The 15,117-nt window shown below is 43.7% G+C and overlaps 1 protein-coding gene across 1 annotated transcript in view; it reads right to left on the reverse strand.

Moving 5' to 3' along the window:
* Positions 1-496: 496 nt before the first annotated feature.
* The window catches only part of LOC133354777 (carnitine O-acetyltransferase-like), a 46,946-nt gene continuing 32,325 nt past the window's right edge, over positions 497-15,117 (reverse strand). Inside the window, exons 8-15 of the mRNA XM_061571895.1 lie at positions 14,377-14,555; positions 13,366-13,466; positions 12,710-12,832; positions 11,129-11,251; positions 10,741-10,876; positions 8,684-8,746; positions 6,797-6,934; positions 497-5,663 (exon numbers count right to left, since the gene is read on the reverse strand). Coding sequence (XP_061427879.1) covers positions 5,430-5,663; positions 6,797-6,934; positions 8,684-8,746; positions 10,741-10,876; positions 11,129-11,251; positions 12,710-12,832; positions 13,366-13,466; positions 14,377-14,555 — 1,097 coding nt within the window. The 3' untranslated portion in view covers positions 497-5,429. The remainder of the gene's footprint in view (positions 5,664-6,796; positions 6,935-8,683; positions 8,747-10,740; positions 10,877-11,128; positions 11,252-12,709; positions 12,833-13,365; positions 13,467-14,376; positions 14,556-15,117) is intronic.

A 15,117-nucleotide genomic window follows, 5' to 3' on the forward strand; every position in this document is an offset into this window, starting at 1 on the left:
TTACCATTTGTGGGCAAGTCACTTATGAAAAAGAGCTATATACCTGAATGGGCCTTACTTGGTGAAAAATAATCTAGTTTAGTTTAAATTACTTAATTGTGGAACCATATTGCAATATCGCCCCCCCTTCCTACTGGCAAACATGCCTGTTTTCATGCCATTGCTGCATTATCTTTGTTGCTACACAGCTAGAGCTGCCAATGGTTTGGGGGGTCCCCTTGGCTATACTGCATGGGGGTGATGGTGAGGATTGTTGATGTACAGAGGTGTAATGGTTATTGCCCCCCCCCCCCTTATCCTACTAAATATGATGACGTTTCACGATTTGGGGGCCATAAATTAATTAAATAATCAGTTTTTTTGCTGAACACTGGTCAATGCAGCGGCCTCCAGTGACTGCAAGCGGTCATTTGGACCCCATTGCAGCATATATATAAGAAAATTCAAGCATTGCAAATGTAAAAAGCTCCAAAGAATGTCTCGCTGCAGAAGAATGTAGATGAAACACATTAAAACATTTATTTCACCGTAAGAGCATAACGTCATTAAATCATTGGGATCACAGTTATCAACCTGTTCACGCAAACGTTAAATCTAAACATTATCCGGTCTTCAAACAAAATCATTTTTGGCATGATTTTAATTTTAGGCAATTAATTTGAGAAGCCTTGCTTCTCGCGTGTGCACACTGAGGCATGTCAGACTAAATCTGTCACTTCTCTTGACAGAATGAGCTCTGAAATGGCTCGGCAAGAGTAAAACTTCACTTGCGGCAATGTTAAATTAAGGAGGCAATCGGCAAATGGTAATTCGCAGTGGCCAATAGTGACTGATGATAATAGGTTTGTAATGGGACATTTTAAAAGGGTAACAAAGAATAGGCCTTGTTACGTTGCCAGGAAATGCCATCCGGGCTTCAGGATGATGATTTAATCTTTAAATCAAACTGCAGGGCCATTTTCCTCATTCTATATTTCTGCTGCATTGATTAAACCCCATTCATGAACAGTGCAAACACCATAAATACACACGTACACATATAATTCAGCCATGTTACAATATATTAGACATATTTGGTTTACGTTTGCAACACATACATATTAATACTTAACTCTTAAAATACATTTATATGCTTTAGCTTTTCATTTAATTTAAGTATCTATATTTTTTTCATACCAAGAAATGAAATAGGGTTCTTAAGATGTCTTCAATAATTTTGTCCAACTCAAATGGCTTTCGTCATATCAAAAACACACTCCTGTACACATCCATTGCATATTACTTCTCTGATCCATGGAAACTATGTCAACTATCCATGTAATATGTGTGAGTATATAGATGGAGATGCAGCCCTGAAATGTCTTATTTATGCCACTCTGGCCATGTGCATTATATTAAATATATTATATTAAATGTAAAGTGAACATTCATCAAAAGTACTCCACATTTTAATCAAAAGGCCTTACATAATCCATAAGTGCTCAACTGTCAATATAATATTTAGTTCCTGCCATAAAGCAAGACAATCTAAAGTGTCAACATTTAGGTGCCACCTTGTCTAAATGTTTTTATCTCTCAACAATATCACCTACCACGAACACAATCTAATCACACACACTACCACTAGAGTTCAATTCTGAAATATAGTCCATGGGCATGAGCTGACATTGGTACCGCCACAAAGGGAACTAAAATTTTACCGTGCCAATTTATTCACGTGGATATTACGAGCCAACTACCCGGCAACCCACTCATTTCAAATGGATATCACAATTCGCTGTTATTGGCCGCACCAAGAAATTAGAACCACGAAAGCCACCCCATAATCGGTGGGTACCAACGAGTAATGTATTTGCTCTGGGCTCATGGACTAATATGCCAGCTGTTGTTACGAGCGCTGATGCCCCCTTTGTTGTTGACGTTTCATTAGTTAAATGTGGCTGCAGTTGAGAACTACAAGCATGCAGAGGTGCACACAGTACACGGAGGCTGCTGGTTTTGCGTGGGAGCAAATACACTACCTGGTGGAGGAGCAGCAGATAGATTTGGAACAAATCACTCACACTTCACTTCACGTATTACAGAGGTTGTTGGTGCAGATTGCTTCACATTCACGTCAAAGCCATTCAAGCGAAACGTGCCAAACCGAGGATATAAACCTTTGCGATTAAGATGATGGTGATGACAATGAAGCTTTTACATAAATTACACTGGCACCCTGTTGGATTAGTTGAAAGTTAAACATTTTCCTTTTTTGCACACAAAAGACATGCCACATTGCAATGTAAAATGTGTCCGATTCTCCGATGTGTTTCAGCTTGTATTGCGTTCTATTCGGTATGATGTCTGACATTTTGCTCCATGTGCTGAAGAAGCTCCTCAGCACGTCTCGTGAAACGTCGGACATCATCCTGAACAATATGCGGTGCGACCCGAACCTACATCGGAGTGCACAACCTATGCAGTCGTAAAATATATCTTAAAATATATCTTAATAAGTGGCTGTCATAGATGAAGCGAAACACACACAAGTCTGGTGCTGACAGTGCAACTACAAGTTTTAAAATGCCCAACAGATTGAAGGAAATGCAAAAACAAGCATTTGCATAAATACATTATATATGCGGTACAATATAACTTTTAAATACTCCATAACGACAAACAACACATTTTAAAGTTAAATAAAGGTATTATGGTAGATGCAAACTGAGCAAATATTAAATGAAATACACATTGAACAAAATGCCACGTGAAAAGTTAAAACGGAACTTTTGCAGTGAACACACTAATGCAGCGTTAAAACTATTTAAAATAAACATCTACTTAACAACAAAACATTCCTGAGTTAAAATAAAATGACCACAGCAAGAGATGACAGGATGTTTGTGCACATTGATTGTTTCACGATGATGGTGGCACTGCTGTAAGAGCCCTTGACTCACAATCAGAAGGTAGTCGAGTTAAATTCCAGGTTGGGTGTTTGGCTCAACCCATCATCTCTAACAAGGTCAATAAAATTAGTACCACTTTGTTGGAATTCAATAGCTTTCCAACTATTCGCTCAGTGCTGCCAATGGACAACTAATGCCAGTGGTGGTGGTGCTAACCCATTGGGGGGCCTAAATAGAAGTACACTTTTTGGAGGGGGGGGCTCAGTTTCAACGTGTCATGTCCCAGCGAGATGACAGAACAAATATTTATACTTGATAAATCCTACTCTTGCATATGGCAACATGTTGAAGACCTAAATACCAAGGTTAACATCTTCTCGCCACGAAAGAGCTTCAGGGAGAGAGTTCGTGGATATGTTGTGAGATAAGAGATATGTAGACAAATGTAGATGCAGTGATAAGATTCGGACAAGATAAAGATGAAATATGAATTGGCTTTTTGTACGTTAAATAGCTTGTTAATTCGCATCTGAATTTGAGCTGATAGTTGATGCAGCCCTATACTGTTCAAGAACCTGGGGCCCCCTGAGCTACTTGGGCTCATAAGCATTTGCTTGGTTTGCTAATGCCTCGTGCCACCACTGACTTCTGCTACCCCAGCTACCATCTACGCAAGGAGTCACTTGCGCTTGGTCTGGCGTGACATGATATTTAAGTCGAACTAGACATCTCCTGGGCGTTGGTAGCATATTCCCATTCATGGTGCGAGCTATACCACAGTATCTGCTATGTGGACATCTTGTGCTATGCGATTCAGCTCTGAAGGATCACTAAACAGCAGTGCACACAGAGGAGCCTAATCTGACGTTCATTCCCAAAGAATGCGTCACAGTCCTCAGTGGGAATATTACGTGCGAGGGATCAGTGAGATGGTTTGAAATGTCCACCTTATAGCCAAAATAAGCCTCATTTGCATTTAATGTCACATTAAGGCCCCTGAAAACACCTGCATTTCTCTCAATTTGTCAATTTAAATTCATAAAAACATAACCATTCACTGCACTTGGGTGTCATGTTTTCCAAACTTTTTTAGTTATAACTCAATCCGCAGGGCGTTTGGTTTGCCAATTCAAAATTTAGCAAGGCCCAAACTTTGTAGCACCATGTCTTCGGGGAACGATTCCTTATGTTTATTAATTTTACTCTCACAGTTTCAGCGCAGACAAAGGTCCCCCATGTAGCCTTAACAGACTGTCGGGGCAAGTTCTGTTAGCGAGCACCTATGAGGGCCGGCACAGCACACAAGGGGGTGGGTGGCCAGCACCACGCCCGGCTGCTTTTGCCTCCCCAGTGGCGAGGTTTACACATCGCACCAGGTAATTATTTGAGGCTAAGTCGACCTAGGGGAGGCCCAGCACCGATTCAAATAGACGTCACTGGTGTTGGCCGTGAGCAGGAGTCGAACCCGGGTTTCGCAGGTCTGTGGCGCAGTGCGCTAACCGCTGCACTCCTGCTCCCCAGCGAAGATAACACTAAAGGACAAAGGTTGGCACACGGGTTGAGTAGCATCGACATCCTGCCTTAGATTAATTACGATTGATATTTTAAAACCAACTACCCGGTAGGGCTGACATTTCTAATAATAATATATTATAATTTAATACATTAGTGAGGATTGCCAAATGCCATGATCGGATTTAAATGCAATTGCCTCAATTGTACGGATATTGTATAAAATTGGAGAGCCCTGGTTTGCAAGTAGGGTTTGCCACAAAATTTAAAACCAGGCGATATCATGAAAAAAATAATATTTCACGATACCAGAATACATGGATAACCACGTATAAATACGTTGTTAGAGTGGTGTTTTATCGCACAATTGGCAAAACCGAGACTTTTAAAGTTGAATGTCTCAGAGACACTTAACCGATGTCCCAGGATGGCTACATCCTGGGATTGGACAGGTGGCAACCCTACTTGAGATACTCGTTTTAATCACATGTGGGTGAAACCCACAGTGGAAACTGGATTCCCAGCAGCAGCAGTTAGGCGCGCTGACACGTCGCCACTCTGAGCCACCCAGCCACCTCGCGTGCCATTTTTACCTTTGGTTTATGGGCGTCACAGTGACGAGATGTTAACTATCTCACCTGGTATACAGGAAGTTGTGGGTTTTATCCCAACCTGGACGCCTGTATATTTGGAATTTACATGTTCTCCCCGTGGTCATGTGGATTTTTCTCCGGGCCCTCTGGTTTTTCCCTCCCCAGTTTAGTATCAACATGCGTTAAGGGTATTTGGCTGCTATACATTTCCACGTGATAAGCCACTTTGTTGGGCTATTATCTGTGGCCACAGGCCCCTTCTGAAAAAGAGCTATATAGCTCAGTGGGCCTTACCCAGTAAGCCTACATGTTAAACTAAAAATAGTTTAGTTAGTTAGTTTACTTTCGAAGGCCTGCTGCTCCGCCGTGCCCCACTGTGCCCCGCTGTGCCCCGCTGTGCCCCGCTGTGCCCCGCTGTGCCCTCCGCGTGCCTTCACCACTGGGCCTGCTCCCAGGGCGAGTCCCCGGAGCGCGAGCTTAGCAGCTCGTGCATGTCCGTGAGAGCCTTCTCGATCTCGGCGGCCATCAGGTTGGCGTGCGTCTGCGAGCAGCTGTTGAGCGCCGTGACGGAGAAGTTGAGGCGGTCGTTTTGCGGGTTGTAGCACACGCCGTAGCCGTCGGGCACCACGGGACCATAGCACATCACCGCGTCCATGCTGCCAGGGACCTGCCGAGCCGACGGGTGGCGACGGTGCAAACGGTGCACGGGCGGGTAAAGAAACGGGAGGTTACGTTGTGCCGCGTGACAATTACTCCACTCGACTGCCCTTTGTCAATCCGCTCCCTGGATGTAGAACTCGGCACACACAGCGTGAGGTTGTTTGAGCATACTTCTCCAATTCGATCTATGTGGGTTGAAGAGTTGGCGGGGGGGTGAGGGTGGCTTGGACAGGTTCAGATATCACTCATCACTGACGTTCGCCATAGACAGGAATTAAACTGTTCGCCAGATTCATAGCACAGTACGGTCATACCTCGGTATACGACCGCTTTGGAATATGTCTAATTTGGTATACGTTGTGTTTGACGAGAAAAACATGTCTTGGGATACGACGTCTTGCTTGGGATACGACGCGCTTGCTAGAACTTGTATGGGTCGGGATGAGTCACCGCGTATCCGCGTAGACCCCGTTCACGACTCCGCCCCTTCCTCACCACCATCCTCGTAGCCTATCAACTCCTCTCAGCAAGGTAAAGTGATGTAAAATTTTATTTTTATTTCTATTTATATAAATTTATGTATGCATTTTAGTAATAAGTAGTGTCTAAATTATTTAATACAACCCCATTAATGTATAATATGCCATAAAAATATAATTTATTATACTCTGGAATGGATTATTTCCTTTACCTTTATTTCTTATGGGAAAAATGTGTTTGGTACACGTCATTTTCGGTATAAGTACTACCTTCTGGAACGAATTAACGACATATACCGAGGTACCACTGTACATTTAAAAATATATTTATTTTATTCCGAATTTCATTTTAGGCGTATTTAGAATCGTTGTTCATAACCTGTGGTTTTTATTAATGCCTCCGGTTTCTTTTCTTTCATAATTTTTTACCCGTTTTCTCTTATGATGTTTAAATATGCATGTTAATTTGTTCCAGTTGAAAACCTGTTTGCTTTGTGCGATGCTTGTGCAATACCCACATCAAAATCCATGACCCCTCCATATGACCTTCGTAAAACAAAAACACAATACCCTTCATCGTTCAGTAATGCCCTTCAATCAATTGCAACTCACACACTTTTATGAAGTCAGGAACACTGACGCATCGTGATGTGTGGCTTGCCTGGCTGGTGGATAGCTTGAGGTGACTGGCAATGGCATAGGACGTGTCCATAAACAGCTCCGGGATGTTGTACTGATCCTCAATCGCCTGCAACTTCAGGCCAAGCAAGTGCCTGTCGATGGCCTGCCCATTGACGGCCTGGTAGAGAACAAAACAAATCCCTGCGTTTCTCACTCTGAAAACCACAAAGCCCAACGGACTTGCTCGCAGTGACATGGACAAGCATCGATGGCGCAATTTGTTTGCAGAAGTCTCGCTGTGGTGTGGATAGCATGTGCCTTCCACTTCACAGGTGAGCTGAAGATCCCATGATGTTACTCAACAAAGAGTGATCCATGTGTGCTGGCAACACGGTCAAATGTAACAAAGTTTGAAAATTACTTTAAAAATATCTAGTTAGGTAAAAACCACATATCAACATCACCCCGTTTCTGGAATCCCCTTGCCGCTCATTTGTTTCTTGCTGTGGTTGTCCCACCTGATGACGGACGCTTGTGTTGCGCCCGAAACGTCGTGATTTAATTTAATTTATTTTATACCTACGTGAATTTACTGAAAGAACCAAAGAGTATGGATCCCTGCAGTCACGAAAACTTCAAATCTAGATCTGTGTCTTATATTATACAGAATTTTTTTTACGTGCGTTCCATAATTATTTGTTTTATATATATAGTCTATTGTGTTTAAATATCACATGTACAGCCCTTTGTCAATACACTGCCGGATAAGGGGCCTTCCCATTCTGTGCAGAATGTGGCCATTATTTACCCATACTTCACGCTGGTCACTTCATATTCATAGAGAGGGATGTGGTACAGTATAGCGACAGACTTTACTGAACTCCCTCTGCTGCCCACAATGAAGCAGCAGCCTATAACACCTGTTTATGCAAGGGAATTGCCCACCCAAGAGATTAGGCAAATTGAAGATGAGTTGTTCATAGACACAACGGCAGCATAAAATGTAAAAGGTGCAGCTCTGCTAGGGAGGTCGTAGATTCGATTCCGACCCTGATGCCTGTATATTTGGAGTTTGCATGTTCTCCATTGATAATCGTGCGTTTAGACTATTTTTCTGCTATAAATTTCCACGCAATAAGCCACTTCGTTGCGCTATCATTTGTGGCCAGGTCGCTTCTGAAAAAATAGTTATATAGCTCAGTGGGCCTTACCTGGAAAAATAATTTTCTTTTATAGTTTTTAGTTTAATCACACCACTGCTGACAGAAGGGCCTCCACTAGGGGGAGAACTCTAAAGGGTATTTCGGCCTCTCGACAGGGGATGCTTGCCAAACATGACACACCATAATTAGTCATGCAATTTTTTGTTTAACGCCCATACTTTGCATTCAAAAGTGCCTAAAACAACTGTGGCAAGTGCACAAGTGTGACAATCATTGCTGTGTGGCAGTGTGGCCAAGTTTAAACTCATAGCTCATCAAAAAGTCCGTTTATAACGCTGCCAAGCCCAATCTTTTTAAACATTTTCCGCAGCCGTAGCCACTTCATGCCGCCGTGGTGTTAACGGTCAGCGCACTGGGAACTTGCGAAACCCGCAAGTCGCCGGTCTGGTTTGTTCTCCTGGCCGGCGGCTGCAGCAGCAGTTGAAATGACGGAGCTGGTTTCTTAACTCATCATCGCCGCCGCCGTCACCGCCGCCTCTGTCCACCCAGCGGCACGAATGGGTGTGTGCTGCCACAGTTAAGTCAATCGGCAGGCCGCATGTGGTGGGGTGAAGCGTGCGGGAAACTTCCACCTCTTCCATGAAGTCTGGTCAGATTGAAAGTGTGACAAATGGAGCTCCCTCTCGTGGAGGCGCTTCCGCCAAGTGGCGCGAGCAAAGGAATCGCAAGGGCTTCACCTTTAACCCTCACCTAACGGCACTCACCCACTGCGTGTACTCCTTGTGCGCCTCCACAGCCACTTTCATCGTCTGCATCTTTTCTTCATTCTATGCAGAAAAGGAAAATGTTCGCTTCGTATTTACAAGAGTAACAACAATATATATCAACAATTATGAGCAATCGCATTAATATGCCTTTCTTAAAAATAACTGAGCCAAGACACCTTACAAATGAGGCTACAGTAAAACCTTGGATTGCGAGTAACTTGGTCTGCGAGTGTTTTGCAAGACGAGCAAAATGTTTTAATAAATATTAATTTGATAAACGAGCGAGGTCTTGCAATACGAGTAGTACGTGTATACGCTTTGTCTGCCGAGCGTCACGTGATCACAACTGATATACGAGTGCTTTGGATTACAAACACGTTTCCGGAACGAATTGTGCTCGCAATCCAAGGTTTTACTGTATATACATCACACATTGACCCTGAGTTAGAAGGATGACACTAGATAGAGAATACGAATTAATAATTTGCATCAGTTTTGGAGAATATAACTAACAAAATAGCGGGCTATACTACCCATATTTGCATTGGGTTCAGCAAGCCTGACTCTTGATGAGACACTACATGTTGAATCAGGGACAGAATTTGCTTGCATTAAACCGACGCTACTGAGAAATAAATCTCTCTCAACAGGCCGTGTATCTCTGATGGGCTGTGAAGAAGAAAACAAAATACTGACATTTCTACATAGAGGAAAGATACGGAAAGACCCCACGCCGTCTGCTTATTTACATGTCGTTGCGAGCTAGACGGAGACAACTGTTGAATGCAGGGGCGGTTTCTTCATTAGGGCGATTGGGCGACGCACCACCAATGTCATTGAACCACAGAGTCACGCTTGCCGTCACTGTCAGCCTCTGGATATAGTCCAATCAGCGTCATGTCACGTTCTGTGGAGTACCGCCTCTTTTTGGGCGATTTCACTCCGGCTGAGAATCGCCCCGAGTGGCCCCATAGACTTACATTGAAAGATGTTTTTTTTCGAACGGGGGCGCTCCAATGCATTCTCTATGGCTTCCGGGAGGGCAAGCCCTAACGTGCTTACGTCATCATACGTGCTAACGTCATCATACGTAAGCACGTTTCATCCAACAATATAATTTATCGCCACCTAGTGGAATCTTCTTCTTGGTTCTTTCGGTAAAGTCACGTAGAAGGGAAGTAATAAAATAATAAAAATAAAACATAATAAAATTATTCTAACGACGTTTCGGCCACAACGCAAGTTATTCTCACGACGTTTCGGCCACAACGTTCCACTCACTGGCATGGTGCAGTGTGCAGAGTAATGTATGATGTCGTAATTGTATAGTAAATATATAGCAGTGTGAAACACATTAGGGTGGGTAGAATAATACAAAGTGTTATATTAAAATGGATAAGGCAGCAACTGCAGCAGCAGCAGCAACTGCAGCAGCAGCAGCAACTGCAGCTCCCTTTGATGATGTTAATCCTGCATAATGCACATGCATATGCAGTACTAATCACATTCCTGCATTTCCCATAAATATGCTAAATTCCTCTTGATATGCAAATTCCTTTGTCAAGGCGCCCAGCTTATATATGCTCCAAGCTCGTGTGCTGTTTCATTCAGACTCTGTCGCCTCGACGGACCTGGTTTTCACCTGAGGACGGCTGCTTGCGTTGTGGCCGAAACGTCGTGAGAATAATTTTATTATGTTTTATTTTTATTATTTTATTACTTCCCTTCTACGTGACTTTACCGAAAGAACCAAGAAGATGAATCCCTGCAGTCACGAAAGTTTTACATCAAAATCTAGTGGAATCTTTAATAAAATAAACTTGAGTGGTTTGTTTTAATAGTGAGTATAGAAACAAACAAGATGTATTGTAAGAGTCACTTTATTTTTCATTAATATTAAAGAAGTGAAGTTGCCTTTACATGCTTAAGCTGTTAATTTATCCATTGCATAGGTGGACCTTATCCTTATCAATCATCCAGACATTTGCCCCCCCTGAGAGATTTTGCAGGAGCCGCCACTGGTTGAATGGCAGATTGGCGGCTGGTGCCCGTACCGACACGTTGGCGTCATCGAAAGTCTCCACAAAGCGCAGCGACTCCATGGAGGTGCAGCGGATCTCTTCGGTGCGCCCCAGGTGGAACATGCGCGTGGTGGCGCTCTCTGTAGCCACGCTCAGCTCCTTGTGCAGCCTGTGGATGAAGCGGGGGATTTGTTTGAGGCCGAGACGTCCGGGGGGAGAGCCAGCACTGGTTACGATATTGCGCTTCTACGGTGTTAGTTCGCTGAAAATATAACCGAGGTCATCAGGTTCATAGCACAGTGCACTAACCACACGTACAATAGCAACAGTCGCCAATAGCCACTAAGTGGCGGTGACGTCACCACCGCGCTTGTGCCAGTCTATATGCATCTACGCACATGTATTCTCTTGAGGTCAGCACCTGAAGTAGGCAAGCTGTATGGCCATCTGGATATAGCCATCAGGGCTGAGACGGTGGAACTTGGGAAATGCGTTGCCAAACTTTGTGTAGACAAAGCACTGGATGTCGAGGTCTCCGACTTGGCTGTGAAGGAAAGGAAAGGGAGAGGAGTTATTGCATTTCTGGTTAAAAGGCCGAGCAACAGCATTTAAACTTAACGTAGTAATTTATTAATTAACTTCATAATTGTAGGTCGTGAGATGATTAACTACGGCTGCGATCGAAAAAATTAGACAGCAGTCTTGGAGATTCAGACTTTGTGTCACCATCTCATGCAAGCCTAAAGATTTAACTTTCCGATGTATTCTCGGGATGCACCGCGTTTTATTTGCCACGATGTTTGACGATTCACTCCATGTGCTTGGACCTTCTTCGGCTTCTTCAGTTCCTTAAGAAGCTCCCAGCACGTGCAGCGAATCGTCAGACATCGTGCCAAACAACACACGGGACAACCCACAAAACACATCGGAGAGCTGTACAGCACAATGGTGAATACATACAAAGTAGTTTAACAATTTACTCTTTATTAGTGGTTCTTTCGGTAATGTCACGTAGAAGCGAAATAATAAAATAATACAAATAAAACAATCAAATTATAACGACGTTTCGATTGCAACACAAGCAATCATCAGGTGTGAAAACCATAGCAAGAAAATGTCGTGAGAATTTTATAGTTTTATTTTCATTATTTTATTATTTCCCTTCTACGTGACTTTACTGAAAGAACCAAGAATATGAATCCCTGCAGTCACGAAAGCTTTAAATCGAAATTTACTCTTTGTAAAAAAATTAATGTTTTATCGTGATGCCTAAACGAACGAATGTCATGAAAACGAAAGCAAGGCACAATGCTACAAAATTATCATTAAAGTACTTATTTTTAGAACCTAGGATGATCCACCTCTTCAAAGATTCACTTTCTTGCCCAGGTTTAAGAGACTTTTAAAGGCCTTGTAGACCTGAGTAGGGATACTGGGACAGGGGAACCCAACAGCAGGCAGGCAAGGCACTCGGCTTTCCCTTCGCCAAACCCACGCAAGCCGGAGTGGTGAAGTATGTTTCGATTTAAAGCTTTCGTGACTGCAGGGATTCATCTTCTTGGTTCTTTCGGTAAAGTCACGTAGAAGGGAAATAATAAAATAATAAAAATAAAACATAATAAAATAATTCTCACCGAAAATTCTCACCGAGAATTATTTTATTATGTTTATTTTTATTATTTTATTATTTCCCTTCTACGTGACTTTACCGAAAGAACCAAGGTGGTGAAGTATGGTCGACCCCTCCTCAAATAATACAATATGACATTTATAACGCGGCAGATTTTGCAGACAAGTAGTGTATAGTGTAGTGTATGGTGGTGTAGTGTATAGTAGTGTGTAGTAGCGTAAAGTGTAGTTTCTAGTAGTGTATACAGACGTGAGGCTGTAACAGTTCAAGACCTCGGTATCAGAAGCAGATTTTCAGTGACGTTGGCTAGTGTTCTACCATGAGCTCCGGTGCACTTATAACACGCCAGAAAGAATATCTCTGTGCACTCACATGTCATGGTGGAACTTGGCAGACTCGATCATGCGCTTCACCTCTTCGTTGATGTTGAAGTAAAGTTTGGTGGGTATGGGGAGATGCTCTTTAGTCATGCACTTGATAAACTCCTTCTTGTTGCTGGAACGAGAAGAAAGTCAAACACGTGCGCCATGAAGCTCAAGCCAGGACCTGTCATCTGATATGTATCAGTAACTTTGGCAGTCCAAAGGAAAATTTAGATTAGTATCACGAATTCTTATGAAAAGGTGTTATGTATATATTAAAAAAGCTTACTTGCTATTTTACCATTTTCATCCTTTTGTTAACCTACCGAAGGATGAAGGCCTCCCCCATGCCGTGACACCAGTGTGAAGTGTTCAATTTCCAGGATGATAATGACGATGACAGGCGGTGATTTTGGCAATGGCAGTGCCAATAAGTATACAATTTCAATGATTAGCACAAAGATGATGATGTTGATGACAGGGGTTGATTACAGCGATGACTATGCAGATAAATATTCAATCTTAATGACAAGCGCAAAAAACGACGACGTTGATAATGATGACGACGATGATCTTATAGGGATATAAACCGATCGAAGTGATGACAGCTGTGATAAGGAATGTTCACCGTGCTTGCAGATGTTGTGTTAAAAACCGAACTGTTACCAGTAAGCCATCGCGTGGTCGGCTATCCGCATGATCGGCACTCCTTCAGCGAGCGCTCTCTCGTACACCAGGCCACACGTGCCGTCCTCGCCGATGATGAACTGTCGTGCGCCGTTAAACAATGACAATCAAACACCAGGTTTCCAATCAAGGGGTCGACACATTATTTTGCTGACGGTGCATTGACAGTGGTGCCCAAGCATGAGAAACAAAACTCCCTCACTCGGCTGAATAAGCTCCCAGCATGCAATTTATGTGCTATGAAGAGGGTCCCATTGCCCGGAACACTGCCTATTATTAGTGTTAGTTCACTGGAACAAACTCCCACTGAACATAAAACAATCATCCTCACGAACCAGCTTCTGTCCCTCCCTTAAAAACCGACATCTCTTGTCCTCTAGCCCATCCTACTGCTGCTACTCCCTGCCCCTGTCCCCTCGCTACAACCAGGCCTATGCCTGTCACTACACCAAACCCAATCACAACCTCTACCACTATCACTACCTCTACCACTATCACTACCCCAACCCCTATCACTGCCCCTACCCCTATCACTACCCCAACTGCTATCACTGCCCCTACCCCTATCACAACCTCTACCACTATCACTACCTCTACCACTATCACTACCCCAACCCCTATCACTACCCCAACCCCTATAACTACCCCAACCCCTATCATTGCCCCTACCCCTATCACTGCCCCTACCCCTATCACTACCCCAACTGCTATCACTGCCCCTACCCCTATCACTACCCAAACCCCTAAAATGCCTACCTCCAACCCCTCCTTAACCATTCCCACCTGTGCTCCAAACTTTAACGATATATACACTCGCACTTTTAATAACCCCCGATCTTTATATCGATCACTGTCATCATCTTAATAAAGCGATATATACATCTACATAAGATGAGATTATTATTTTAACCAAAGTGAAAGTGATGGATTTGTGTTTTTGCGAAGGCAGTTAACTGGCGACCTTCAAGCCACCTGGCCGCCTCGCCTCACCTGCAGTGTCTTGTCAAACCAGCGGTTGCCCGTGTTGGCCTTGCTGCCGCCGCCGTGCAGGATTTGAGCGGCCATCTGGCTCATGGTCAAATCGTTGGACTCGCACCGCATGGGCCCGTCCAGGCAGACGGCGAAGATGCCCTTCTGGATGACCCGCGAGGACTCCTTGTTCAGCTTGTCTGTGGGTAAAACGTCACAGCTGTTACACGGCCGCTCACGTATTGCACAGACACACGGATAGGAGATGTATGCTGCCGTGGAACAATGGTTAGCACACTGGTCACCTGTTAAATGCCTATTTCCCCGTGCGGCATTAGAAACAACCACCTTTGTCTACCCGGCAGCATAAATGGGTACACACCAGATATAGTTAATCGGTGTAGGTCCCATGTGGTGGTGGGGTAAAGTGTGGGTGCTCCCACCTCTTGCAAGATGTCTGGACAGCGCGAAGGATTAGACCAAATTACCCTCTAGGGAGGCTCTCCAAAGCCCCTTCTGTCAGCAGTGACATGAACAAGCAATTGCAGGGCTGCACCTCTACTTGTACAGTGGACATGCCCATGACCAATTCTCCTGGAACATGGGCGATCTCTTCACATGACAAAATAATAATGAGCCATCGTTGTGGAGAATACAAGTAACTAGATAAATGAGAAGACAATACACCTCCCTTCCTATATTTGTCCCTCGATGTAAAAAAAATTTAAGCGCAATTTTTTTATGTTTACACATCCCATCAAC

The sequence above is a fragment of the Lethenteron reissneri genome, chromosome 48 (genome assembly GCF_015708825.2).
Source record: "Lethenteron reissneri isolate LAM-NWPU_2019-01 chromosome 48, ASM1570882v1, whole genome shotgun sequence".
Lineage (NCBI taxonomy): Eukaryota > Metazoa > Chordata > Hyperoartia > Petromyzontiformes > Petromyzontidae > Lethenteron > Lethenteron reissneri.